The sequence below is a fragment of the Cyrtonyx montezumae genome, unplaced genomic scaffold (genome assembly GCF_038088225.1).
Source record: "Cyrtonyx montezumae isolate F1298 unplaced genomic scaffold, pur_monq_1.0 scaffold_130, whole genome shotgun sequence".
NCBI lineage: Eukaryota > Metazoa > Chordata > Aves > Galliformes > Odontophoridae > Cyrtonyx > Cyrtonyx montezumae.
This window is the reverse complement of record NW_027071860.1, coordinates 44,336-71,165: the sequence shown is the minus strand read 5'-3', so window position 1 is coordinate 71,165 and position 26,830 is coordinate 44,336. Positions and strand designations below refer to the sequence as shown.

Sequence of the window (26,830 nt, the reverse complement as noted above, 5' to 3'; positions counted from 1 at the left end):
CCGCGTTTCACCGTGGGGGCGTGGGGGGGGGCCACGAGCAGCACGCACGGGGGGCCTGGCCACCGACGCGGTGGGAGTGGGGGGAGAACCAGAGCCCAGTGCGCAGACGGGGTGGGGGGCGTCCACGACGAGACCCCCCCCCTCTAGCGAAGGCGATGTAGGAAAATGTGAGTTCCCGGGGTGGGGGTCCGTGCCCCCCCCCCTCCAGCGGTGACCCCACAACGTCTTCATCCTCCTCCTCCTCTTCCTCGGAGGGGGGCTGTGCCACCTGCAGCTCGGCGAAGTCCGGTTCCTCGGGGCCACCTTATTTTGGGGAGGGGAGGGTGGTATATTGATGGGGGGGGGGGTCTCTTTATGTCCCCTTCCCCGATATTAACCCCAAACTTGGGGTGGGGGGGGGGAATCACCCCCTCTTCCCACCCCCCAACCCCGCTCGCTCACCCTCCGTGGAATCCGGAGTGGTGGAGGCGGTGGATGGAGCTTCTTCTGTGGTTCAATGGGGTGGGTTTGTGTTTTTTTTTGGGGGGGGGGCATCCCTATTACTCCTCCCCCCGCAAACTTGCATCCCCTTTTACTCCCCTCCGTACCCCCTCGTGTGCTTAGGGACCCCCCTTGTGCATCCCATTGCCCCCTCAGTATAGCTCAGGGACCACCCCCCCCCCCCCAGTATGGCTTAGGCCCCCCTTGTGCATCCCAGTGCCTCCCAGTATTGCTCAAAGCCTCCCCAGTATAGCTTAGAGCCCTCTCCAATGCATCCCAGTGCCCCCCAGTATGGCTTACAGCCCCCCCCCAGTGCCCCACTCTATAACTTTAAACCTCTCCAGTGCCCCTATATACCTCCCAGTATGATTTACAGCCCTTCCAGTGCTCCCCATTGCCTCCCCTTTAGCCCCCCATATGCTCTTATCCCCCCCCAACCCCTATATCGCCCTGTAACCCCCACAGCCCCAACCCCAGTACTCCCCCCACATCCCCCCTGCATCCCCCATCCTTTATATCCCCTCTATACCCCCCACCCCCAGTATCCCCCCACGTGCTCCTATACCCCCCAACTCTCAGTACTCCCCACCCCCTATATTCCCCTATACCCCCATATATCTCCCACCCCCAGTACCCTCGCCCTCCACGTTCCCCTGTATTCCCCTATTATCCCCCCACCCCGTATATCCCCCTCTACCCCACATCCCCCATTCCCTACGCACCCCAATCCCAGTACCCCCCATCCCTATACTCCCAACCCCCGCTACCCCCACCCTCTATATCCCCCTATACCCCGCATCCCCCATTCCCTATGCCCCCAATCCCAGTAGCCCCCCCCCCAGTACCATCCCCACATCCTAATATACCCTCATCCCCGCTACCCCCACCCTCTATATCCCCCTATACCCCCCTCCCCATCAGCCCCTATACACCCCCCCCACCCCACAACCGCCCCCTCCCCCATATCGCCATATCCCACCCTACATCTCCCCCCTCCCTCCTCCTCCTCCTCCCCCCCCGCTCCGTACTGCAGTGGCCGAAGCCCAGGACCTGCCCCATAGCGGCCCCCCCGGCATCGGGCTCCGGGCTCCGGGCCCCCCCCGGGCATCACCGCGGCGCCATCGCGGGGAACGGAGCGGCGGCGGCGGCGGCGGACAAAGGGCGGTGGCGCGGGGTGGGGGGGGCCGGGGCGGGTTGGGGGGGGGTACACGGGGAAAAGGGGCGGGGCCACGGGAAGGGTGGGGGGGCGGGGACAGGGGGTGCTTCGTCCCGCCCCATCACCCCCCGGCCCCGCCCCTGTACATCCCAGTGCACCCCCCCAGTATGGCTTAGAGCCCTCCCAGTGCCACCCAGTATGACTTTGAGCCCTCCTAGTATGACTTAGGCCCCCTCCAATACATCCCAGTGCCCCCCAGTACAGCTTAGAGCCCTCCCAGTGACACCTAGGATGGCTTTGAGCCTTCCCAGTATGACTTAGGCCACTGCCAGGGCATCCAGTTCCCCCAGTATAGCTTTGAGCCCCTCCCAGTGCACCCCAGTATGGCTTTTGAGCTCTCCCAGTGTCTCCCAGTTCCTCCCAGTATGGCTCGGAGCCACGCCATTGCACTCCCCAGTATGCTCCCAGTGTGGCTCGGAGCCCCCCAGTATATAACTCAGAGACAAGATGTACTCAAAACCATACTGGGGGCACTGGGAGCATAGGGTATCAAAACCATAGTGGGGGAACTGGAGTGTACTGGAGGGCTTTGAGCCATACTGGGGCACTGGAAGCATACGGGGGAGCTCTGATCCATATTGGTGGAACTGGGAGCATACTGGGGGAACTAAATCTTAATCTAATAAATACTACATACTAAATCTAATAAATACTGGGGTGTTCCAGCGCCCCCCCCCAGTGGGCCCCACCGTCCTCCATCGCCCCTTTAAGAACCTGCTCAGAACCTAAGGGGGCGTGGCCTAGCCTCCACCACACGCACGCAGTGGGGCGCGGCCTCACGCAGTGGGCGTGGCCAGGTGGGGCGGGGGGCGTGGCCACGGGGTCGCGCCCGTTCGGTCCTTCCCCGTCCCCCAGCCCCCCCCCCTCGTTTTCTGCCCCCTCCGCCCCATTCCGGCCCCCCCCCGCCCCATTTCCCTCCCCAGGAAGAGCCCGGCCCGGCCCGGCCCCATAGGCACCTCTGGCGGCAATGAGGTGGGCTGGGGAGGGTCGTAATAGTGAAGGGGGGGCACCCGGGGTGGGGGTCGTAATAGCGGGGTGGGGGGCTTCCGTTTGTATGGGGGAGGGGTCAGAATAGCACTGGTGGAGGGGGGGTCAGAAGCACTGGGGGGGGTGTAGTGTTTTTGGGGAGGGGTTCTTAATAGGATGGGGGGCTGGGGGGGGTCCCATTGGTGGTGGGGGGGGGGACACTTTGGGGGAAGGATGGGGAAAGGAACCGGGGGGGTTCCAGTTTTGGGGGGTGGGCACCAGGAGCACTGGGGGGATACTGAGAGCATTGAGGGGGCAACTGGAGGGCACTGGGGGGGGGAACTGGGATGGCACCGGGGTACGCTGGGGTATTACTGGGAGCACTGGGATGGCACTGGGAGCATTGAAGGGACGGGGGGGGGGTCACTGGGGGCTGTACTGAGGGTACTGGGGGGTGTACTGGGGGGACTGGGAAGGTTACTGGGAGCACTGGAGGGGCGGTGGTTGGGTACTGGGTGCGCTGGGGGGGGTTAGTGAGACTGCTGGGATGGCACTGGGGGGGGCACTGGGAGCACGGGGGGGCACTGGGAGGTATTGGGATGGTATTGAGAGTACTGGGAGGGGGGGGTACTGGGAGGGACTGGGGAGTTACTGGGAGCAATAGATGGATATTGAGGGGTCGGTAGGTGGGTACTGGGAGCACAGGGGCGATACTGGGGGGGGAACTCAAGGGGGACCCCCTCCCCCCCCCGCAGCCCTTTGCCTCTGTTTCCCTATTGGAATGAGTTCCGGGAAGGGGAGGGGGGGGGGGGGCAGTGTTTGAGTAGGGTCGATATAAACCCCTCCCCCCCCCAGCTCCTCCTCCCCCCCCCCCCCCCTCCGGATGTCCCCGCCCACAGCCGTTGGAAGAGGAAGGAAAACGTTGGGGGGGGGGGGGGGGAATAAAAGCACACACAAAAAAAAGGGGGGGCAGCGTGGGAATGGGGAACTGCAGAGGGTTCCCCCCCTCGTAGGAGGAAATAGGGGGGGCAAACATAGCAGTCTTTTTTGGGGGGGGGGAGGTCCCATGCTGAGGGGCCAATGGAGTGACCCCCTCCCACCCCCACCTTGACATAAGACCTTATTTTATGGGGGGGGGGGAGGGGGTTTCACACACATCCATAGGTGTCTCGTCTGGGGATCAGGGGGTTCACACCTATAGATTCCTATTGAGGGGGTCTGTGCCCCCCCCTCCCCCCACAACTTATGGGTTCCTATGGGGGGGGGGTCATCCAATAGTGGGAATCCATTTTCCCCCCCCAGTGAGTGCCTGTGGGGGGGGTCACATATTGTGAGGAGTCCATGCCCCCTCCCCCCCCACTTATGGGGGTCACAATGGGGGGAGGTGGGGGGGGCATGCCCCCATGTGCCATGGGTGCTTTTTGGGTGGGGGGGGGGAGGACGCCTTCTGGGTTCCTTTTAAGGGGGGGGGGGGTAGGGGTTCCATCTATGGGTACTGATAATGAAGGGAGGAATGGGGGGGGAGGGGGGACTATAATGAGGTGACCCCCCCCCCATTCCTCTCTTCCCCCCCCTCCCCCCCCCCCGCAGTGAAACGGTGCTGTGCAGTGCCCGCGCTACTGTGCTGCAGTACGATGAGGCCCAGAAGCAGTGGGTGGCGGCGGGGGGGGGTCCTCACACCCCCAGCTGCGTTCAGCTCTACCACCACCCGGGACGCACTCCTTCCGCCTGGTGGGGCGCAAAATGCAGCCGGACCAGCAGGTGAAAGTGGGGAGGGGGGGGGTGGAAATTAGGGTGGGGGGGGGTCTATGAGTGAAGGGAGGGGTGGGGGGAGTGGGGTTATGGGGGGTTATGGGTTTGGGGAGGGGCTGTGGAGCACCTCGGGGGGGATTGTGGGTATGCCCCCCCCTTCTCCGTATCCATCACCCCCCCATAAATCTCCTCCCCCCCCCTTGAACTCATAAGTGCCGGGGGGGGGCTATGTGGTCTTGGGGTTTTCTGTGGGTGAAAGGAGGGCGGGGGGGGATATGGGGCAGTTATGGGCAACCCGTGGGTGAATGGGGGGGGGGAGAGGGGCAGTGGGCTATGGAACTATGGATTTACATGGGGGGGGAGGTGATAATGGGGATCCTATGGGTATAAAATGGGGGGGGGGGGAGTGGGGGGGTCCCTAACTTCCCTCTGCCCTCCCCCCCAAAACCAGGTGGTCCTGAACTGCCCCTGGGGAGGGGGCTCCGTTACAGCCAGGCCACCCCCCAGTTCCACCAGTGGCGGGGGGGGCCGTGGGGTGTGGGGGCTGAGTTTTGGGGGCCCCCCCCAGAAGCGTCCGCCTTTGCCGCTGCTGTTTCCAAAGCGTTGCGGGCGCTGGAGGACGGTGAGTGCTGCTGGGGGGGGTGGGAAAGGGGGAGGCTCATCCTATGGGAGTGGGGGGATAAAAATGGGGTGGGGGGGCCCCACTCGAATGAATAACCCTTCTTCCCCCCCCCCCAATACTGACCTTTAATTCTTGAGCCCCCCCTCAATTATTGACCCTCACCTTCTCCCCACTCCAGTTACTGCCACCCCCGCCAATAACTGATCCCAATGATTGACACCCCCCCCATTGATTGCTGCCCACAGAATTACCCCCCTACTATTGCCCCCCCTCCATTAACTCCCACCCCTAAGTATTGCCCCCCCTTTGTGCCCCTTAATACCAATAATGGGGAGACCCACAGCCCCCATGGGGGGAGGGGCATACTGTGGGAGAGGGGGGGCAGGTTATGGTTATCCTATGGGTCTGGGGGGGGAGGAGGGAATGGATGACACCCTGACCCCCCCCCTCACATTTTGTGACCCCCCCCTGCCCTTTCCCCATAGGACCATCGCAGACCCGGATGGAACCGGAAGGAGGGGCCACCCCAGAGGAGGGGGTGGGGGTGGAGAGGTGGGTGTCCCCCCCCACCCATCTGAAAAATGGAGTCCCTGTGGTCACCCCCCCCTCAAAAAAAACTATAATGGGAGGGGATGACAGTAGTGTGTGGTGTGTGTTGGGGCAGGGGGGGTCCTTGTGCTGTTTTGGGAGGGGAGGTGATGAGTTTGGGGGCGTCCTATGTTGGGGAGGGGGGGCTCTGTCTAATGAGTATTTTCAGGGGGGTGGCACAAGTCAGACCCCCCCCTTTCACTTTGGCTCCCTCTTCCCCTTCCCTCCCCAGGCAGGAAGAGCCTGAGCGACGCATAGGGACCTCAGGTGGGTACTAACGGGGGGGGGGGGGGGAGTGTCATCCCAAACCAGACCCCCTCTCCCCCAATCAATAACCCCCAATTCTGGGGGGGGGGCGGGTGCACCTCAGGGTGCCCCTCCCACCACATAACCTCCCCCACCCCCCTTGATTCCAGGTGCCCCCACAGCACCCCCACCCCCACCAGGGCCCCCCCCACCTCCGGGCCCACCCCCAGCCACAGGAGGGTCCCACCTGCCCCCCCCTTACCTGGAGCTGCCCAAGGGGGGGGGTCCGGGGGGCCTTCGCTGCTGCCATCGCGGGGGCGAAACTCAGGAAAGTGGGGAAGGTACTGTGAGGGGGGGGGGGGGCACAGTATTATGGGGGGAGAGATAATTGTGGGCAGTAATTGAGGCTGGCAGTAATTGGGGGGAGGGGTTGTTAACTGGGGGGGGCAGTAGTTGGGGGGGTCAGTAATGGAGGGGGGGAGTCAGTAATTGTGGATGGGGGGGTCAATAATTGAGGGGGGGTTAATAATTGGGTTCAGTACTTGGGGAGGTTGGGGGGGGGTCACCTCACCTCTTCCTCATTCCCCCCCCTTTCCTCAGGATGAAGCTCCCACCGGGGGGGGGAGCAACCCCCCCACAACGCTCCCCCCACTGCCCCCCCCAAAGCTGGGGTGGGGGGGGGCTGATGGAGGAGATGAATGCCATGTTGGCCCGAAGGTGAGGGCTGAAATTCTAAGGGGAGAGGGGAGGGGGGGGGGTCACCCAAAATTTGGGGGGGGGGAGGGAAGGTGGCACTTTTTCCAATCCTGCCCCCCTCCTTTTTAATTTTTGTGTCCCCCCTTCAGGAGAAAAGCCACACAGCAGCCAAAAAGGGACGAGGATACCCCTCTTGTGAGTGTTGCCCCCACTCCCCTCCTCACCCCCCAAGAATAAATATTGGGTGCCCCCCCGACCCCCAGTGTAACCCTTGTTGTGTCCCTCCCCCTAACCACCCCCCCCCCGCAGGAAGATGCAGATCCGGGTGTAAAGATCCAGGGTGAGTGAATGAACTACAGCTCCCATGATGCTTTGCAGTGACTTCCCATGGCAAAGCATTCGGGGAGTTGTAGTTCTGGAATGGATGGAGGGTTTTTTGGGGGGTCTTCCCCCCCCAATGTCTGATGTCCTCGTTCTTCAGAGCCTGTGAGGCGGCCGTGGGAGAAGGGGAGCAGCACACTGCCCAGGTGGGGGGGGCCGTGGAGATTTGTGGGTCTTTGGGGGGCAGGATATGGGTTGGGGCGCTGGGGGTTTTGGGGGGGGATTTGGGGAGTGCTCAGGGGTCTAAAGGGGGGGGGGCATTTGGGAGTCTGGGGGGGATTTGGGGTGCTGGGGGTGTATGGGGGAGGTCACATGGAGCCATGCCCCCTCTGATTTGGAAGGGTATTGGGGTGCTGGGGGGGATTTGGGGAGTTTGTGAGGGATTTGCAGCTGCTAATGTCTATGGGGGGGGATTTGGGGTTCTTCAGGGACAGTTGGGGGGTGTTCAGGGTCTTTGGGGGAAGATATGGCGTCGGGGTGGGGGGGTTGGGGTGTTGGAGGTCTATGGGGGGTGATTTGGGGGTGTTCAGGGGTCTAAAAGGAGGACAGATGGTAGTCTGGAGGGGATCTGGGGTGCTGGGGAGGGTCTGTGGGGGGATTTGGGGGTCTTTGGGGGCAGTTGGAGGTGCTCAGTCTATGGGGGGGGGGGGGGGGGGAGTTTGGTGGCTGCAGGGTGGGGGGGGTTAGGCAGATCCCCAACTTTCTGACATCCTGCCCTCCCTTCTCCAGGATGAAATCAGCGCCCCACACTGAGCCCCCCCCCCAGTGGTGCTGAGGAGCCCGACCTTGAGCGACTCAAACAGGTACTGGGGAGGGGAGGGGGGGTAAAGGAAGGGGGGGGGGGGGGGTCTATGGGGTGGGGAGGGGTTATGAATTGGGGGACACCCCCCCCTTTTCTCCCTCCCCCCCTCCATTCTCCATCTGTGCAGGAGCTGATGGAGGAGGTGCGGAGGGAACTGCAGAAGATGAAGGAGGAGATCGTGGAGGGTGAGGGAGGGGGCGGCATAAGAAAATAGGAATGGGGTCAATGGGGGAGGGGAGGTATGGGGAATGGGGGGGGATGTTTGCAAAGGGAGGAGTTTTAAGGTTACGGGGGGGCGGGGGAGGGTGGTGGGATATGGGGGAGCTGCAGGGCATAAAGGGGGGTCATAATGGGGGGGTAGAGGATATTGGAGGGAGTGGGGGGTCAGTGTGGGGATTGTATGGCAATGGGGAGTGGTATGGGAACATGGGGGGGGAGAGGGTCGTGTGGCAATGGAGGGGGCCACAGAAAATGGGGGGACGGGCAGATGGGAGGGCCTCTGCCCCCCACCCAGAAAACCCTTTTTGACATCATCCCTTCCCCCCCCCCACAGCATTTGTGTTGGAGCTGCGGAAGCGTGGAGCCCCCTAACATCCCCGCTCTTCACAACCCCCCCAAACAAACACACTTTGCACTGTGCCCCTCTCCTCACACACCCAAAGTTGGGGGGGGGGGGAGGGTGGGGCCAGGATTGCCCCTCCCCCTTCCCTCCTTACACACACACACACAAAGGCTGTGCCTTAAAGCGGCTGAATCGGTCGAGGGGGGGGGGGTGTGTGTGCTTGGGCTGACCCCTCCCCCACTCACACTGTGCCCCCACTCCCCCCATTTTTATTTTTTAATACCGCTTTTAATGAGGTTTTATGCCACTTTGTTTAAAGAAATTTTGGGGATGGGGGAAACGCACTTCCCCTCCCCCCCCCACCCCCCCCCCCCCCCGGCCACCTCAATTCTTCCCAAATAAAACTTGTTTTTATGGGACCACCACACTGTGGTGTCCGTCACTGTCGCAGGAATGGTCTGCAGTGATTTAATGTCACATTGAGAGGGGAGTGGGGGGGGGGGGGGGGAGCACACATCAGGGGGACCCCGCCCCCCATCCCCACGGCCTCCAAATCGGGATGGATGCGGGACCCCTGCATGAAGTAAGGCCACGCCCACTCACCCATGACCACACCCCCAACTCATTTATTCAAAACCGGGCCCCGCCCCTCATTAGCCCCACCCCAGCCCAGCCCACTCCTTTTAAGGTAAATGGAGCATTTGACCCCGCCCCAACCAACGATACCCACTGGCGACACCCCCTCGTGGCCCCGCCCATCGGGCTTTGGCCACACCCCAAGCCACCGACAACCATATACGGACAAAAGCCACGCCCCCCTATGTTTATTAACCCCGCTTCTTCCGCCCCCGCGCCGCGGCCACGCCCCCCTCCTCGCAGACCGCCGCCGGGAAGAGCGCGAGGGCGCTTTAATGGGCGGGGACGAGCTGTGACGCGGGGGCGGGGCTTGCGATGGGGGGCGGGGTTTTGTTTGGGGGGCGGGGCCCGGCGTCGCCCCGCCCTTCTCAGCAAGCAGCGCGTCCAACTCTCCGCGCATGCGCTCCAGCGCGGCCGCCATGTCTCGCAGGGGTCGCAGCCTGCTCTTCCTCTCGGCGCCGGGCCTGCCCCCGCCTGCCGCGCGTACTCCAGGTAGAGGCACAGCCCCCCAACGCCGAACACGATGGCTTCCCCCAGCAGCTCGGCCCCGAGCTCAGCCGCCGCTTCCTCGTTCAGTGGTTTGATGGCGGCGCCGCGGAAGCCCATGATCCGCATCTTGGCTCGCATCTCCACCCAGTGGTACACTGCGGGCCGCCAAACATCACCGCTCATCCCGTTCCTCGTCTCCCTCGCAGACACCGCCTCCCGTTGCCTCCCCGCAGCTCATCTTTCATCTCCCATTGGTCCCCGAAGCTGTCACTCACCGCCTTCCCCTCCGATCTGCCCTCCCATTGGCTTTTACCCTCGCAGCGCCCCACCCTCCACTGCTCCCCTCCCCTTATCTCCCTACACCCGCCCCGGGCGCGCTCTCATTGGCCGCCTCCCCACCGCTTCGCCCTCCCATTGGCTCCAGCATTTCAGCTCAGCCACAACCCTCAGCTTCCGCCTTTCTCTCCCTATTCCCGCCCCCTTCCCTCTCCCATTGGCCGTCTCCTCCCTGCCTCGCCCTCCCGTTGGCCGCACTCCCCCCCATCACCACCTCCCACCTCCCCCCCACCCCCCCCTTTTTAGCCCTCCCATTGGCTGCACTCCTTGGCTCCTCACCCTCCCATTGGCCAGCCCTCAGCACCTCGCCCTCCCATTGGCCGCCCCCTTTCCCCTCGGCGCTCACGCTGGGCCGGCGGCAGGCAGATGTAGGTGCGGAAGAAGGGGCTGGCGCGGGCCCCGGCCTTGATGCGGGCGGCCAGCGGGCGGCTGAGCTGGCGGGCGCCGAGGGTCAGCAGCTTGGCGATGGGAAAGGCGCCCGCCACCATCGTCCGAGCGCCGGCTGATGACGTCAGCGCCGCGCGACGGCGCGGAGGGGCGTGGCCCCTCCGTTGCCCCGCCCCTCCATCGGCTGGGCCGCGCTTCCGTCTGGGTCCCGCCTTTGCTTGCAGGGATTTGCCGTCGCTAGGCCACGCCCCCAGCTGTGCACCTCCAATAGGCTGCATTCCCCGCGCTCAGCCACGCCCACATGGGCTCAGGCCACGCCCACGGGCGCGGTCCGACGCGATGTTAACCCGTTGTGTGCCGGGTTGAATTTAGAACACACCGTACTGCGAGGGGAAGGGCGGGGTTATGTAAATGAGGCGGAAGGTGATTGGCGAAGAGGAGAGGGGCGGGCCCTCGGAGGGGTGTTAAGTGGGCAATGGGGTCAGTGGGATCAACGGGGAACTATGGGGTCAGTGAGGGTCAGCGGGGGACAATGGAGGCAGATGGGGGAACAATGGGGGACCATGGGAGACCATGGGGTCAATGAGGGTTAATGGGGTCAATGGGGAAACAATGGGATCCACAGGAAACAGTGGGGGACAGTGGGGTCAGTGGTGTCATAGAGGAGATGTAAGGCAGTGGGGGCCAATAAGGGGGCAATGGGGGATGGAGGGGGGGTGCTGTGGAGTCAGTGTGGCAGTGGGAGTACGATAGGAGGGCAGTGAGGGCAATAGGGGGCTGTGGGGCAATGGGGAAAATAGAGGCAATGGGGGTCAAGGGGAGGCAATAGGAGGGCAGTAGGGGCAATAGGGGGATAATGGGGGGGCAATAGGGGACAATGAGTGCAATAGGGGGGCAATAGGGTACAAAAGGTGAGCTGCGGGGGCAGTAAGGGGGCAGCAGGGGGACCCTGGGGTTAATGGGATGATGGGAGGGGCAATAGTGAGGCTGTGGGGGCAATGGAGGGCATGGAGGGGGCAATGGGGGTCACAGAGAAGCTGTGGAGTTATGGGGTCGTGGGTGGGCAATGGGGTAATGAGGCGATAGGGAGACTGAGGGGCAATGGGGGGGAAATATGGGGGCCGCAGGGGACAATAGGAGGACTATGGGGTCAGTGGGGGCATGGAGGGCAGTGGGGTTAATAAGGTCGGGGGGGCAATAGAGGACAATGGGGGCAATAAGGAAGTGATGGGGTAATGGGGCAAAAGGAGGGTGGCAGGGGGCAAAAGAGGGAGATGTGGGGTTAATAGGATCATGGGGGGCAATAGGGGTCGTGGGGGCACGGGGGGGGTACACTGGAGGGCGGGGTTGATCAAAGGGGGTTTTGGGGGGGTTGTGATAGTGAGGTGAGGGGGGTCCTATAGGGGATTTTTCTGTGGGGGGTGTGGATGTGGGGGGCAAATCTGGTACCCACCCCCACCCCCCACAGTGCCCCCCCTTCCTTAACCCAACCCCCCCCCCCCCCCACTTTGCCCCGCCCTTCTTGGGGGCGGTACTGTCAGATTCAGTGGCAGTGCCCCCCCGCCTCCCCCCCTGTCCCCCCCCCTCACCCCAAAAGGGCGAAGAGGAGCCCCGAACTGAGCCGGTACCGAGGTGGGAGGGGGGGGGGGGAACATCGTGTATTTTGAGGGGGGGGTTGTACTGTGGGGCACAGCATGGAGGGGGGCAATGGGATGGAGGGGGGGGGGGCACAAATGTGGGGACACAAACACGCACACACTGCGGGGTCACTTTGGATGGGGGGGGGTGACAAGAGGGGCTTGGAAAAAAAAAAAGGGGGGATAACGGGGGGGGCACAGGGGTGGGGGGTTGTTTGTACCACTCTCCCCCTCCCCCAGCCCCCCCCCCGACGGCTGCATGATGGGGGTTTGTGAATTGGAGGGGAGGGGTCCCATAGAGATCGCTTTATTATTTTTGAGTGGGAGGAAAAGAGGGGGTTATGGAGGGGGGAGTATATATGGGGTATGATGGAGGGGGGGTCCTGCTCCTGGCACCCCCCCCCCCCCCCGCCCGCCCCGTCGGTGCCTCCCGGCGGCTCCGTGGTAACGAAACGCGTCAAAGCGCGCTCCGGGGGGGGGGATGAGGAAGGGGGGGGGGGGCGGCGCCATTTAAGAGCGGAGCCCACACTGGGGGTGGGGGGGCGGGGGGGGGACGGGATGGGGGGATGATTTTACCCCCTCCCCCAATTGCAGAAGGTACCGTCGGTGCCATGGGACCCCCCCTGCTCCGCCGGGTCCTGCGTGGGGTGGAGGTGAGAGCTCCCCCCGATCCGGCACCCCCCCACATTTTTACTGGGACCCCCCCCCCCAGATCTCCTCTCCCCAATTTCTCCCCCTCCCCCTCCCCCCTCCAAATTAACATCGGGACCACCCTCTCCCAGACTCCCCCCATCACCCCCAGATCCCCTCTCCCCAGGTGCTCCCATCATTACAATTTGGAACCCATCCCCCACCCCTCCCTAAGACCACTGAGACCCCCCCAGTACCCCGCCTGGGACCCCCCCCCCCCTCCACATACTCCTCTGGACCACCCTAGCCCCCCCAGCTCACTCCCTCCTCCTATTACCACTGGGACCTCCCCAGGTCCCCCATCAACTCTCATCCCCTGTCCCCAAATCCCCCTCCCCACATTACCACTAAGACCCCCTGCAGGACCCCCATTCCCCACCCAGATTCCCACCGCCCCCCCCCCTCCAAGCCTTCCTGAAGCCCCTCCCAGGTCCTTCCATAATCCCCACATCCCTGTCCCCCCCAAATCCACCCCCCCAATATCACGAGGACCCCCCCCCAGAGACCCCCCAGGACTCCCCCCTCCCCAAGGACCTTTTGGGATCCCCCCAGACCCCCTTCTTCACCCCCATCCCAGTAGCACTGGGACCCCCCCCTCTTCCCCATTGCCCACAGGGTGACAGGGATGGTGACGCCAGGTTGCTTTTTGGGGGGGTCCCCATGGCAGTGTCCCCATGGTCCCCCCAGTAGTCTCCATGTTGACGTCCCCATGGTGGTGACCCCATGATGGTGTCCCCAAGTCAATGACCCCATAACAATGCCCCCGTGGAATTGTCCCCATGGTGGCATCCTGAAGGTGCCGTCCCACGATGGTGGACCCCATAGCGGTGTCCCCCTGGCTGAGTCCCCGTACTATCCCCAAGGCGGTGTCCCCATACTGTCCCCGAGTCCCTGTCCCCACGGTGGTGTCCCCACCATGTCCCCATTGTCCGCTGTCCCCACGCAGGGTGAGCGCTCGGCCGCGGCCACGCTGGCCGCCTGGCAGCAGTACCGGCCGTGCCTGTGAGCTGCGCCTCCGCCACGACCCCCCGGCCCCCGGTGAGCACAGCGGGGTGGGGGGTGGGGGGGGGACAGCGTCACCACCAGGAAAGGACACCCCCGTAACCACCCCCCTCCCCCATCCCCTCCCCCCCCCGAAATCAGGTCCTGTCTGCAACCGCAGCTTTGATATGTACGTGTGCTGGGGGGACGCGGCGCCCAACAGCACCGCCACCGTCCCGTGCCCGTGGTACCTTCCCGTGGCACCACCGAGGTGAGGAAAAGTGGGGGGGGGGGGGGGAGGGGTGGGGGTGGGGAGGGGGGGCGGAGGAGGGGGGGTCCGCTGTGGGGCGGGCCGCGGTTGACGCGGTTGGGGCGGCAGTGCAGGGCGGGGTGGTGTCCCGGCGCTGCGGCCCCGATGGGCAGTGGGTGACGGACGGCAGCGGGCGTCCGTGGAGGGACCATTCGCAGTGCGAGGACGTGGAGCAGGAGACGCCGCTGCAGGTGGGTGCCGGCGCGATCGTTGCGATATGGCGCGATACATTGCGGAGCATCGTGATGTGTTGTGGTATGTCGTGATATTTCGTGATATATCGCGATACACCGCAATAGGTCGTGATATGCTGCGATATGTTGCGGTGCATTGCAATATGTTGTGGTATATCGTGATATTTTGTGATGTATCGCAGTACAGCATGATATGTCGTGATACGCTGCGATATGTTGCGATACGTTGTGGTGCATTGTGATATGTTGTGATATGTCATGATATTTTGTGATATTTTGTGATACACTGTGATATGTAGCAATATGTTGCCATACATCGTGATACATCATGTTATGTCATGATACATTGCGATATGCCATGATACACTGCAGTATGTCATGACATGTCACATCATGATACATCATGTATGTTGTGGTATGTCATGACATGTTGCAGGATATCACAATACACTGTGGTATGTCATGATACACAGCAATACGTCACGACACAACATGATACATAGTGATATGTCGTGATTTGTCATGATACGTTGTGATACGTCAATAGTACACCATTATATGTCATGATTCATCACGATAGTTTGTGATATGTTGTGATACATCGCAATAAGTTGTGATACACTGCGATACATTGTGATACACTGTGATATGTCGTGACATGTCATGATACACTGTGACATGTCCCGCTATGTCGCAGTATGCTGTGATCTGCTGTATCATGTATGTCTCACTGCGCCATGTTGCATGGTGAAATGCTTTGTGCTGCACGTCCCCATGTCCCCCACGCTTTCCCCACATCCCCACGCCGTCCCCACGTCCCCACACCATCCCCACATCCCCACGCCGTCCCCACGTCCCCACAGTGTCCCCACATCCCCACAATGTCCCCACATCCCCACACACCATCCCCACGTCCCCACGCCATCCCCGCATTCCCACGCCATCCCACGTCCCCACACGCCGTCCCCACGCCATCCCCGCATCCCCACGCCGTCCCCCGCATCCCCACGCCGTCCCCACATCCCCACGCCGTCCCCACACTGTCCCCACGTCCCCACAATGTCCCCACATCCCCACACCATCCCCACACCGTCCCCACGCCGTCCCCATGTCCCCACAATGTCCCCACATCCCCACACCGTCCCCACGCCATCCCCGCATCCCCACGCCATCCCTATATCCCACACCGTCCCCGCGTCCCCACGCCGTCCCCACATCCCCACGCCGTCCCCACGTCCCCACGCCGTCCCCACATCCCCACGCTGTCCCCACACTGTCCCCACGTCCCCCGCACTGTCCCCACGCAGCGTCAGGCCTGGCTGCTGGAGCAGTTCCGCCTGGTCTACACCGTGGGCTACTCCGTGTCCCTCGTCTCCTGCTCCTGGCCCTCCTCCTGCTGCTGCTCTTCAGGTACGCGACCCAGAGGGGGCACCCTTGGGCGCTTTGGGGCACCCATGGGTGCTGCCCGGGGGTCTCTCCCCCCACTCAGGCGCCTGCGGTGCACCCGGAACTACATCCACGCCACCTGTTCCTCTCCTTCGTGCTGCGGGCGGCGCCATTTTGACGCGGGATGCGCTGCTCCACCGCCGCCTGCGCCCCCGGGGCCTCCGACCCCCTACAAGTGCTGAGCCAGGAGGTGGGTGTCTGGGGATGGGGGAGGGGACACACTGAGGGTGGGGGGCACCAAAGTTTGGGGTTGACTCATGGTGAGGGGAACCCAAAATTTGGGGTCGCTATGGGTTGGAGTCACCAAGAATTGAGACGTTGAAGAGAGGAGGAACCCGAGGGTTGAGGTCACCAAGGGTTGGGGGAATCCAGAATTTGGGGTCACCAAGGTGTGGGGTCATCTAGGGTTGAGTTATCCAAGGGTTGGGGTCAACAGGGGTTGGGGGAACCCAGAATTTGGGGTCACCAAGGTGTGGGGTCATCTAGGGTTGAGTTATCCAAGGGTTGGGGTCACCAGGGGTTGGGGGAACCCAGAATTTGGGGTCACCAAGGTGTGGGGTCATCTAGGGTTGAGTTATCCAAGGGTTGGGGTCGCCAAGAACTGGGGTTACCCACAGGTGGTGGAACCCAAATGTTGGGGTCACCAAGAATTGAGACGTTGAAGAGTGGAGGAACCCAAGGGTTGGGGGTCACCAAGGGTTGGGGGAACCCAGAATATGGGGTCACCAAGGTGTGGGGTCACCAAGGTTTGGGGTCATATAAGGTTGAGTTATCCAAGGGTTGGGATCACCAGGGTTGGCATCACCCTCCTTGATGCCACTATGACGATGTCACCACCACATCGATGCCACCACCACAGTGGTGCCCACCATGATGATGTCACCAAGACACTGATGCCACTACATTGGCTCCACCACAGTGGATGATGTCACCATATCAGTACCACTATGACAGTGTCACATGACATTGGTGCCACCATATTGGCTCCACCACATCGATGCCACCACCACCGTTGGTGCCACTATGACCATGTCACCATGACATTGGTGCCACCATATTGGCTCCACCACATCGATGCCACCACCACCACGTTGGTGCCACTATGACCATGTCACCCATGACATTGGTGCCACCATATTGGCTCCACCACATCGATGCCACCACCACGTTGGTGCCACTATGACCATGTCACCATGACATTGGTGCCACCATATTGGCTCCACCACATCGATGCCACCACCACGTTGGTGCCACTATGACCATGTCACCATGACATTGGTGCCTACCATATTGGCTCCACCACATCGATGCCACCACCACGTTGGTGCCACTATGACCATGTCACCATGACATTGGTGCCACCATATTGGCTCCACCACATCGATGCCACCACCACGTTGGTGCCACTATGACCATGTCACCATGACATTGGTGCCACCATATTGGCTCCACCACATCGATGCCACCACCACGTGGTGCCACTATGACAGTGTCACATGACATTGGTGCCACCATATTGGCTCTCACCACATCGATGCCACCACCACGTTGGTGCCACTATGACCATGTCACCATGACATTGGTGCCACCATATTGGCTCCACCACATCGATGCCACCACCCACGTTGGTGCCACTATGACCATGTCACCATGACATTGTGCCACCATATTGGCTCCACCACATCGATGCCACCACCACGTTGGTGCCACTATGACAGTGTCACATGACATTGTGCCACCATATTGGTTCTACCACATCGATGCCACCACCACGTTGGTGCCACTATGACCATGTCACCATGACATTGGTGCCACCATATTGCTCCACCACATCGATGCCACCACCACGTTGGTGCCACTATGACCATGTCACCATGACATTGGTGCCACCATATTGGCCTCCACCACATCGATGCCCACCACCACGTTGGTGCCACCTATGACCATGTCACCATGACTTCGGTGCCACCATATTGGCTCCACCACATCGATGCCACCACCACGTTGGTGCCACTATGACCATGTCACCATGACATTGGTGCCACCATATTGGCTCCACCACATCGATGCCACCACCACGTTGGTGCCACCTATGACCATGTCACCATGACTTCGGTGCCTCCACGTTGGTTCCACCACACTGGGGCCACCACATCGATGCCACCACCAGCAGCACCAGGCCGGTCCCACCCCGCTGTCCCCCGCTGTCCCCGCAGGCGGTGGCCGGGTGCCGCCCTGGCACAGGCGCTGATGCAGTACTGCGTCGGGGCCAAACTACGGGTGGCTGTTGGCCGAGGGGCTGTTCCTGCACAAGCTGCTGGTCCTCGCAACCTTCTCGGTGACCGCTGCCTGCCCGCCTTCCTCCTGCTCGGATGGGGTGAGGTGGCCCCGTGTCCCCATGTCCCCCGTGTCCCCATGTCCCCATGTCCTATGGCCCCATCCGGTGTCCTGTGTCCCCACCCCGCGGATAAATCCCCATGTCCCGCGTCCCATCCCCACGTCCCCATCCCCATGTCCCCATCTGATGTCCCATCCCCATGTCCCCATCCTCATATTCCCATCTGATGTCCCATATTCCCATCCCCATGTCCTCATCCAGTGTCCCATGTCACCATCCAGAGTTTCATCCAATGTCCCATGTCACCATCCCCTTGTCCCTATCTCATGTCCCATGTCCTCAAACACTTGTCCCCATTCCATGTCTCACATTGCCATCCCCATGACCCCATCCATGTCCCATGTCCCCATCCCATGTCCCCATCTGATGTCCCGTGTCCCCAACTCCATATCCCCATGTCCCCAGCCCAACCCAATGTCTGAAACCCCATGTCCCCAACTCCATCCCTGTGTGCCCAACTCCCATGTCCCCTACTCCATGTCCCCATGTCCCCAACCCTCATGTCCCCTACTCCATATCCCCATGTCCCCAAACCCATCTCCATGTCCCCAACCCCATGTCCCCACTTTGCCCCCACAGGAGCCCCCGTGCTCTTCGTGGTGCCGTGGGTGGTGGTGCGTTACCTCTACGAGAACGAGGGGTGAGTCCCCATGTCCCCATGTCCCCATGTCCCCATGTCCCCATGTCCCCCCCCCCTTTCTGTCACACCTTGGGGACACCCCCGAGCCACGTCCCCATCCCGTAGGTGCTGGGAGAGGAACGAGAAGGCGGCCGTGTGGTGGATCATCCGCTGTCCCATCCTGATGGCCGTGGCGGTGGGTGACACGTCGAGGGGGGGAGGGGTGGAGGTGACATGTGGGGTGACACCGCCTGTCCCCCTGACCTGGTGACTCTGCAGGTGAATTTTGTGGTGTTTGTGCGCATCGTCCGCATCCTGGTGGCCAAAGTGCGGGCGCATCAGGTGGCCCGGGGGGACTGCAGGGTCAGGTGGGGACAAAGGGGACTTGGGGACATGGGGGGGGGAGGGGCACCAGGGGATGTCGGGTTACTGGGAGGTGTGGGGGACGCTGGAGGGATGTGGGGACACTGGGGGATGTGGAGATGTGGAGATAGTGGGGGTCATGGGGACATGGGGATACCAGGGGATATGGGGACACTGGGGGACACTGGGATACCAGGGGGCATTGGGACACTGGGGGACACTGGGAGACACTGGGAGATATGGGGACACTGGGGGACACTGGCATGTGCTTGGGGACATGGTGGTTTTCATGGGGACACTGGGGGACATGGTGTTATAGGGTCGAACTGAGGGACATGGGGACACAGGGAGGTGGGGACAGCAGGGTGAGCTTGGGGACACTGAGGGACGTGGGAACACGGGGACGTGTGGGGACAGTGAGGATGTGCGTGAAGTGTGTTCCCAGGTGTGTCTCCATCCATGTCCCCATCCGTGACACCATGCACGTCCCCATTCATGTCCCCATCCCTACAGTGTCCTCTCCCATGTCCCCATCCCTTCAATGTCCCCATCCCTTCAATGTCCCCATCCCTCTGATGTCCCCATCCCTATGATGTCCCCATCCCTACAGCGTCCCCTTCCATGTCCCCATCCCTCTGATGTCCCCATCCCTCTGATGTCCCCATCCCTACAGTGTCCCCTTCCATGTCCCCATCCCTACAGTGCCCCCTTCCATGTCCCCATCCCTCTGATGTCCCCATCCCTACAGTGTCCCCTTCCATGTCCCCATCCCTCTGATGTCCCCCATCCCTACAGCGTCCCCTTCCATGTCCCCATCCCTCTGATGTCCCCATCCCTCTGATGTCCCCATCCCTACAGCGTCCCCTTCCATGTCCCCATCCCTCTGATGTCCCCATCCCTACAGCGTCCCCTTCCATGTTCCCATCCCTACAGTGTCCCCTTCCACGTCCCCATCCCTCTGATGTCCCCATCCCTCTGATGTCCCCATCCCTACAGCGTCCCCTTCCATGTCCCCATCCCTCTGATGTCCCCATCCCTACAGCGTCCCCTTCCATGTCCCCATCCCTCTGATGTCCCCATCCCTACAGTGTCCCCTTCCATGTCCCCATTCCTATGATGTCCCCATCCCTACAGCGTCCCCTTCCATGTTCCCATCCCTACAGTGTCCCCTTCCATGTCCCCATCCCTCTGATGTCCCCATCCCTCTGATGTCCCCATCCCTACAGTGTCCCCTTCCATGTCCCCATCCCTATGATGTCCCCATCCCTACAGTGTCCCCTTCCATGTCCCCATCCCTCTGATGTCCCCATCCCTCTGATGTCCCCATCCCTACAGTGTCCCCTTCCATGTCCCCATCCCTCTGATGTCCCCATCCCTACAGCGTCCCCTATGATGTCCCCATCCCTACAGTGTCCCCTTCCATGTCCCCATCCCTACAGTGTCCCCTTCCATGTCCCCATCCCTCTGATGTCCCCATCCCTACAGCGTCCCCTTCCATGTCCCCATCCCTACAGCGTCCCCATCCACATCCCCCATCCACGTCCCCACCTCTCCCATATCCCCCCCCCACATCCCCCACCATCGCCTCCATCCGCTCCCCACCTATGGCCCCAACCTATCCCCACATACGTGTCCCCCCCTTCCCCCCTTTCCCCCCCCCTTTCCCCCCCCCCCAGGTTGGCCAAATCCACGCTGACGCTGATCCCTTTGCTGGGGGTGCACGAGGCGGCGTTCGCGCTGCTGGCGGAGGAGAGGGCGGGGGGCACCGTGCGCATGGTGCGCCTCTTCCTGCAGCTGCTGCTCTCCTCCTGCCAGGTGGGGGCCGGGGGGGGGGGGGGGGGGGTCAGAGGGAGCGGGGGTGGGGTAACGGGGGGTCTTGAGGGGGGGATTTGGGAGTCATGGGGGGAAATGGGGGGGAGGGAGGGGATGGAGGTGTCATGGGGGTCTTGGGGAGTCATGGGGTGCAATGGGGGGAAATGGGGGGGGGAGGTGGGGAAAGAAGGGGTCATGGGGGTCTTGAAGGGTCATAGCGGTCTTGGGGAGTCATGGGGGTGCAATGGGAGGGTCTTGGGGGTGCAGTGGGGGGAAATGGGGGGGGAGGTGGGGAAAGAAGAGGTCATGGGGGTCTTGAGGGGTCATAGCGGTCTTGGGAGTCATGGGGGTGCAATGGGAGGGCCTTTGGGGGGTCATGGGGGTGCAGTGGGGGTAAATGAGGGGGGGGGAGGTGGGGAAAGAAGGGGTCATGGGGGTCTTGAGGGGTCATAGGGGTCTTGGGGAGTCATGGGGGTGCAACAGGGGGAAATGGGGGAGGAGCGGGGGGAGTGGAGGGGTCATGGGGGTCTTGGGGGGGTCTTGGGGAGTCATGGGGTGCAATGGGGGAGGTTGTAGGGGGCAATGGGCACCAAAGGGAGGTGTAATGAGGGAGGCCATGTCCTCCTGCCCCCCCCTCCCCAGGGCCTCATCGTCAGCGTCCTCTACTGCTTCGTCAACAAGGAGGTGCATGTCATGACGTGGGGTTGTATGTCGTGACACAAGGCACTATGTCGTGACATGTAGTAGTATGTGGTGACACGTGGCAATATGTTGTGATGTCGTGGCATGTGCTGTGCCATGCTCTGTTGGGCCATGTCGCGACACATTGCGACACATTGTGACCTGTTGTGACGTGTCATGGCTTGTTGGACTGCGTCATGTGTGGTGTGGTGGTGTGACATCACAACATGTCATGATTTGTCACGATATGTCATGATATATGGGACTGTAGAATCGGAAATTATCGTGATGTCGTGATATGTTGCTATGTGTTGTGATGTGGTGTGAGGTAGCACGGTGTGTTGTGATATGTGACGCGTCGTGATATATTGTGATGTGTTGTGTCATGTTGTGATGTGTTGCAATAGGTATTGATATGTCGTGATCTGTCATGATATGTCATGTGACATAATGGGACGTGTTGTGGTGTGGTGTGTTGTGATGCGACGATATGTCATGATAAACTGTGATGTGATATGTCATGACATATCATGACATCTTGCCATGTATCATGACGTGTCATGGCGAGTTGTGGCATATTGTGGTGTGTTGTGATGCACTGTGGCGTGTCATGATGTGTCACAACCTGTTGTGACATGTGTTGCTATATCACGATATGCCATGAGGTGTTGCGATGCGCTGTGTCATGGTGCGCTGTGTCATGAGAGGTGATATATCGCGATATGTTGCCATGTATCATGATCTGACATGATGTGTTGCATCGTGTTGTGTTGAGTCACGTGGTAAGTCTCAATATGTCACGATATGTCGTGATATGTAGCAATACGTCGCGATATATCGCGATATGACCCTCCGCCCTCCCCCCAGGTGCAGGCAGAGGTGCGCCGCGGGTGGCAGCGGTGCCGCTTGGCCACCTCCTGCCCACTCCACACCACCCGTGGACCCCCCCGGCGCCCCAACCGTTACGTGGCTGTGGGGGGGGCACATCCCCACCCTGCACCCCAGGACCCCGCAGGGCACCCCCTGGCTGAGAGCTGCTGCTGAGGGGGACAGGGATCCCAATGACTTTGGGATCTGAAGGGGAGGGGGGGGGGGTCCCTAAAACCTTTGGGGGATCCTCAATACCTGTTCTTTCTTTTTTTTTTTTGCGGGGGGAGGGTTATGATATGTTTGGATTTGGGGGTGGTGGTGGGGAGGATCCCCAACATAGTTTGTACTGGGGAAGGCGTGGGGTGGGGGGGAACAGAAGTCTCTGATTTCCTAAGGTTCTGGGGTGGGCCTTGGGGGGAGGGAGGGGTCCTCAATTATTTTTATGTGCAGGGAAAAAAACCCTTGTGCCCCCCCCCCCCATCACCCTAAAAGAAAAAACTGTGTCTGCCTTCAGTGCCTTCGTGTGACGTCACGTGCGTACGGCTTTTGGAGAGGGGATGGGGGGCGTCGGGTGGCCCTTTTCTTTTAACACCCCCGTCGCAAATGAACTACAACTCCCAGAATTCCCGACTGCGCGCGTGCGTAAAGCTGCCGAACCACTTTGCGCATGCGTCGAATGAGCGCGCTGCACCACGCACGCGCACAGTGAACGAACGGACTCCATTTCCCTTCGTGCACCGCTGTGCGCAAGCGCATTATGTGCGGCATTGAGCGCATGCGCACAGCGGCACCCCGGAAGCGGCGCGGGGAGAGAGGCGGAGCGGCCGCGCCCGGCACCTGCCCGGTGAGCGGGGCCGGGCCGTGGGGAGGGCGGGGCCGGGGGCGGCACGGGCACAGCACCGGGGGACGGGGAGTGAGCAGGGAGGGAGCGGGTTCGGGGGGGTCCTGGAGTCTCTTCGCGGTGCTTGGAGCCCTTTGGGAGGGCGGTTGAGTCCTAGTGAGGCCTGCTAGGCCTGGAGTCCTGGTCTATGTTGGGGGGGAGGGGGGGAATTGAGTGTGGATTTGGGGGCGTTGTCGCGCGTGGGATCCTCGCGGGGACCTGGGGAGGGCCACGCCTCTTTTTGTGTGACCACGCCCTCTTTTCTGACCACGCCCCCTCGCACGGCCCCGCTCCGTAGGCTGCGCTGCCGCCGTCGCCGTCCATATATGGGCATGGCCCGAACGCCGTGCGGTGATTGGCCGCGAGGAAACGGCGGCGGTTAAAAGGGCCACGCCCCTTCCTCTGTGGGTCCCACCCGTGCTGTGTGCGACGCCGCTTTAAGGGGGGGTTGGCCACGCCCACCGCACTAAACCACGCCCCCCCCCCGCGTCGGGCATCGCTGGGACAGAAGCGCGCGGAGCGGGTGAGGGGCGGGGCCTGGGATGGGGGGCACAGGTGGGCGGGGGCGGGGCACAGGTGTGTTAGTAGGCGGGGCTTATGGATGGGCGGGGCCTCCGGCGTGGGTGAGTGTCCCTATGGCGTGTCCTGCAGCCCCTATGGTGTTGGTATGGTGACCCCCCCCCCACCGCTCCGTTGTCCCCATAGAGTCCCTGTCACCCCTGTGCTGTCCCCATGGTGTCCCCACCCCACTATGGTGTCCCTGTATTGTCCCCATCCCGTCCCCCCCACCCTCCCACTGTCCCCATGCTGTTTGTGGCAGTGCCATTCATGTTCCCCCCCCCCCCCTTCTGCCCTAATGATGTCCCTGTAGTGTTCCCGTCCCATTCCATACTGTGTCCCTCAGCCCCATGATGCCACATGGTGTCCCACGGTGTCCGTTTCAGTGCTGTCCCCAGTGCCATCCCCCTGAACATCCCCAGACTGTTCCCACTACCCCTATAATGTCGCCATGCTGGCTCCTCCAGCCCTATTCCTGTCCTCATCCCATCCCCATAACGTCCCCATTAATACTCCCGTCCACATCAGCGTCCCCATTCCATCCCCATTCCATCTACACTGATGTCCCCATCCCATTGCCATTGATGTCCCCATCCTGTCTCCATCCCATCCCCACTAACATCCCCATCCGATCCCCATCCCAACCTCACTGATGTTCCCATCCCATCCCTATCTCATCCTCATTAATGTCTCCATCCCATTCCCATGCTCATCCCATCTCCATTAACGTCCCCAACCTATCCATCACCATCACTGATGTCCACATGCCATCCCCATCAATGCCCTCACCCCCACTGATGTCCCCATGCTATCCCCACTAACGTCCCCAGCCCATCTCCGTTTATGTCCCCATCCTGTCCCCATCCCATCCCCACTAACATCCCCACTCCATCCCCATCCCAGACCTCCCCATCCCATCCCCGTGGCCACGCTGATGTCCCCATCTCCCCGCAGGCCGGCCCCCGCCGCTCTGCCATGCGGCCCTGATGGAGCCCAACGCCTTCCCCCACCTCCAGCTCTGGTGTCCCCGTCCCTTTGGCACCTACACCCAGAACAAGCCATGCCCCGTCCCCGTCCCCACCCGGAAGCCGTGCCGCCCCCCCGAGGACCCCCCCGGAGCCCGCGGACCCTCCGAGAACACCCCACCTCCTCTCCCCTCGGCGCCGGCGGAGGAAGGCCGTGTGTTGCTGGACACGTGGTACGTCATCAAACCGGGCAACACCAAAGAGAAAGTGGCATTTTTCGTGGCCCACCAATGCGGCGGCGCCGGCGGCCGCGCCAACGCCATGAAAGTCAAGGGCAACTGGGGCAGCGAGAGCTCCAAAGCCAAACGGCGCCGGCGTTGCCACCAGCCCGGTAAGACCCTCCTCCCCGAGGGGGATTCCGCTGGCGAAGCCCCCGACCCTCTCTCGGTGGCTGAGATGGTGGCGTTGGTGGAGCAGCGGGCGGCATTGGCCGTGCAGAGCTTCATGGAGGTGAACGGCGACGCCAAAGGGCCGCCGGCACCTCCGGGCGCCGACTGCAGCCGCGTGGCCGAGGCGGTGGCACACTTTGAGTCCCGGCAACGCGCCGGCACGCGGCACAACGGGCTGTGTCACTCCAACGGCGATTGTACCAACGCCGCCACAACGACGGCGGCGACGACGACGACGACGACACCGGGAGAAGTGCGCATCGCTTTCCGCATCTCCAGCGCTCGCGACGGCCGCGCCAATGCCGTGTCCGGTGAACCGGCGACTGCTGGCGGACGGCCCGGTTGTGTTTACATGGGCGGCGGTGGCAACACCCGCGCCAAGGACAAGATCACCTGCGACCTGTACCAGCTCATCAGCCCCTCCCGCGACCAGCTCCCCACCAATGTTGAGTTCCTCTTGGCCAACGCTGCGCCCAACGGTGACCGCGATGGCGCTGACGCGGCCGTGCCGTGCGGCGAAGGGACGGCGGTGGGCAGCACCAAAGCGGATGGCCCTGAGGTGGTGGTGGGCGAAACGGCGGCGGCGGCGGCACGGGACTGCGTGTCCGGCTTCCATGTGGACGTGGTGGTGACGGGAGTGGTGGATCAGTGCGTCTTCTTTGGCAAAGACAGCGCCAAGAAGGTGAAGGAGGAGACGGTGCGGTTGGCGGCGCCGCAGGAGGAGCCGCCGCCACCGGGACAGCTCTTCCTCCTGCCCGGTGCTGAGGACACGAATCAAAGCGGGCCGGGGACGGAGGCACCCGAAGAGACGCCGTCTGCTGTCGCCGACCCGTCGCTGTGCCGCCTGTACCGGCACGTGTCGCACGATTTCTTGGAGATCCGCTTCAAGATCCAGCGGCTGCTGGAGCCGCGGCAGTACATGCTGCTGCTGCCGGAGCACGTGATGGTGAAGATCTTCAGCTACCTGCCCACCCAGACCCTGGCCGCCCTCAAGTGCTCCTGCCACTACTTCAAATCCATCATCGAGACGTTCGGGGTGCAAGCCACCGACTCGCGCTGGAACCGCGACCCCCTGTACCGCGACGACCCCTGCAAGCAGTGCAAGAAGCACTACGAGAAGGGGGACGTGTCGCTGTGCCGCTGGCACCCCAAGCCCTACCACCACGACCTGCCTTATGGCCGCTCCTACTGGATGTGCTGCCGCCGGCCCGACAAGGAAGCGCCCGGCTGCCGCGTGGGGCTGCACGACAACAACTGGGTGCACCCGGCGGCACGCCGCGATGACGGCAGGTGAAGGGACGTGGGGACACGATGGTGGCGGAGGCACCTGGACCCCCTCCTCCTGAAATGGTGGGGGGGGAGAAGGGAGGGAAGGGGAGGGGAGAGGGAGGATGAGGATGGGGAGGAAAAATGTGGAGAAAAAGGCTGAGAAAAGAAGAAAAAATGGAAAGAAGCCACGGTTGGATGGATGGTTGGTTGGGTGGGTGGGTAGTTGAGTGGGTGGGTGGATTGTTGGGTGGTTGGGTGGTTGGTTGGGTGAGTGGTTGAGTGGTTGGTTGGGTGGTGGAGTGGTTGGTTGAGAGTGTTTGGTTGGGTGGTCGGATGGTTGGTTGGGTGGGTGGTTGGGTGAGTGGTTGAGTGGTTGGTTGGGTGGGTAGTTGAATGAGTGGTTGGGTGGTTGGTTGGGTGGATGGTTGGGTGGTTGGTTGGGTGGGTGCTGGTGACACTGTGGGGTGGAGGGGTGCACTGTTTTGGGGTGATACAGATCTCTCTGAGGTGTTGGGCCCCAAGGAGGTTGACAGCCCCATGGAGGTAGTG

General features: G+C 62.1%; 4 protein-coding genes across 4 annotated transcripts; 3 read left to right on the top strand and 1 right to left on the bottom strand.

Moving 5' to 3' along the window:
- The first annotated feature begins 2,597 nt into the window (after positions 1-2,597).
- On the top strand, positions 2,598-8,682 carry VASP (vasodilator stimulated phosphoprotein). Its single transcript, XM_065731162.1, is given in 16 exon segments — positions 2,598-2,668; positions 4,253-4,371; positions 4,374-4,423; positions 4,866-4,878; positions 4,881-5,036; positions 5,522-5,588; positions 5,857-5,891; positions 6,041-6,211; positions 6,410-6,587; positions 6,716-6,761; positions 6,876-6,906; positions 7,048-7,093; positions 7,677-7,682; positions 7,684-7,750; positions 7,877-7,934; positions 8,303-8,682. Coding segments are annotated over 16 exon segments (1,086 nt in total). The 5' UTR covers positions 2,598-2,663; the 3' UTR covers positions 8,341-8,682.
- A 442-nt stretch (positions 8,683-9,124) lies between these two features.
- OPA3 (outer mitochondrial membrane lipid metabolism regulator OPA3) lies at positions 9,125-10,309 on the bottom strand. The gene is given in 5 exon segments (XM_065731171.1): positions 9,125-9,285; positions 9,288-9,377; positions 9,379-9,417; positions 9,419-9,591; positions 10,119-10,309. Coding segments are annotated over 5 exon segments (510 nt in total). The 5' UTR covers positions 10,261-10,309; the 3' UTR covers positions 9,125-9,219.
- Positions 10,310-12,371: 2,062 nt separating this feature from the next.
- On the top strand, positions 12,372-21,382 carry GIPR (gastric inhibitory polypeptide receptor). Its single transcript, XM_065731170.1, is given in 21 exon segments — positions 12,372-12,449; positions 13,433-13,480; positions 13,482-13,524; positions 13,630-13,721; positions 13,723-13,738; positions 13,847-13,968; positions 15,279-15,342; positions 15,345-15,381; positions 15,461-15,492; positions 15,495-15,518; positions 15,521-15,567; positions 15,569-15,607; positions 17,634-17,651; positions 17,653-17,688; positions 17,690-17,750; positions 17,753-17,794; positions 18,395-18,455; positions 18,561-18,630; positions 18,714-18,802; positions 20,474-20,612; positions 21,252-21,382. Coding segments are annotated over 21 exon segments (1,197 nt in total). The 5' UTR covers positions 12,372-12,407; the 3' UTR covers positions 21,327-21,382.
- Positions 21,383-24,515: 3,133 nt separating this feature from the next.
- Positions 24,516-26,350, top strand: FBXO46 (F-box protein 46). The gene has a single exon (XM_065731168.1). It carries the CDS (start codon positions 24,585-24,587, stop codon positions 26,304-26,306), a length of 1,722 nt encoding a protein of 573 aa, XP_065587240.1. The 5' UTR covers positions 24,516-24,584; the 3' UTR covers positions 26,307-26,350.
- Positions 26,351-26,830: the final 480 nt, after the last annotated feature.

Bases quoted from the DNA above. Each gene is read 5' to 3' on its own strand.
- FBXO46 (XM_065731168.1), top strand. From the start codon at position 24,585: ATGGAGCCCAACGCCTTCCCCCACCTCCAGCTCTGGTGTCCCCGTCCC.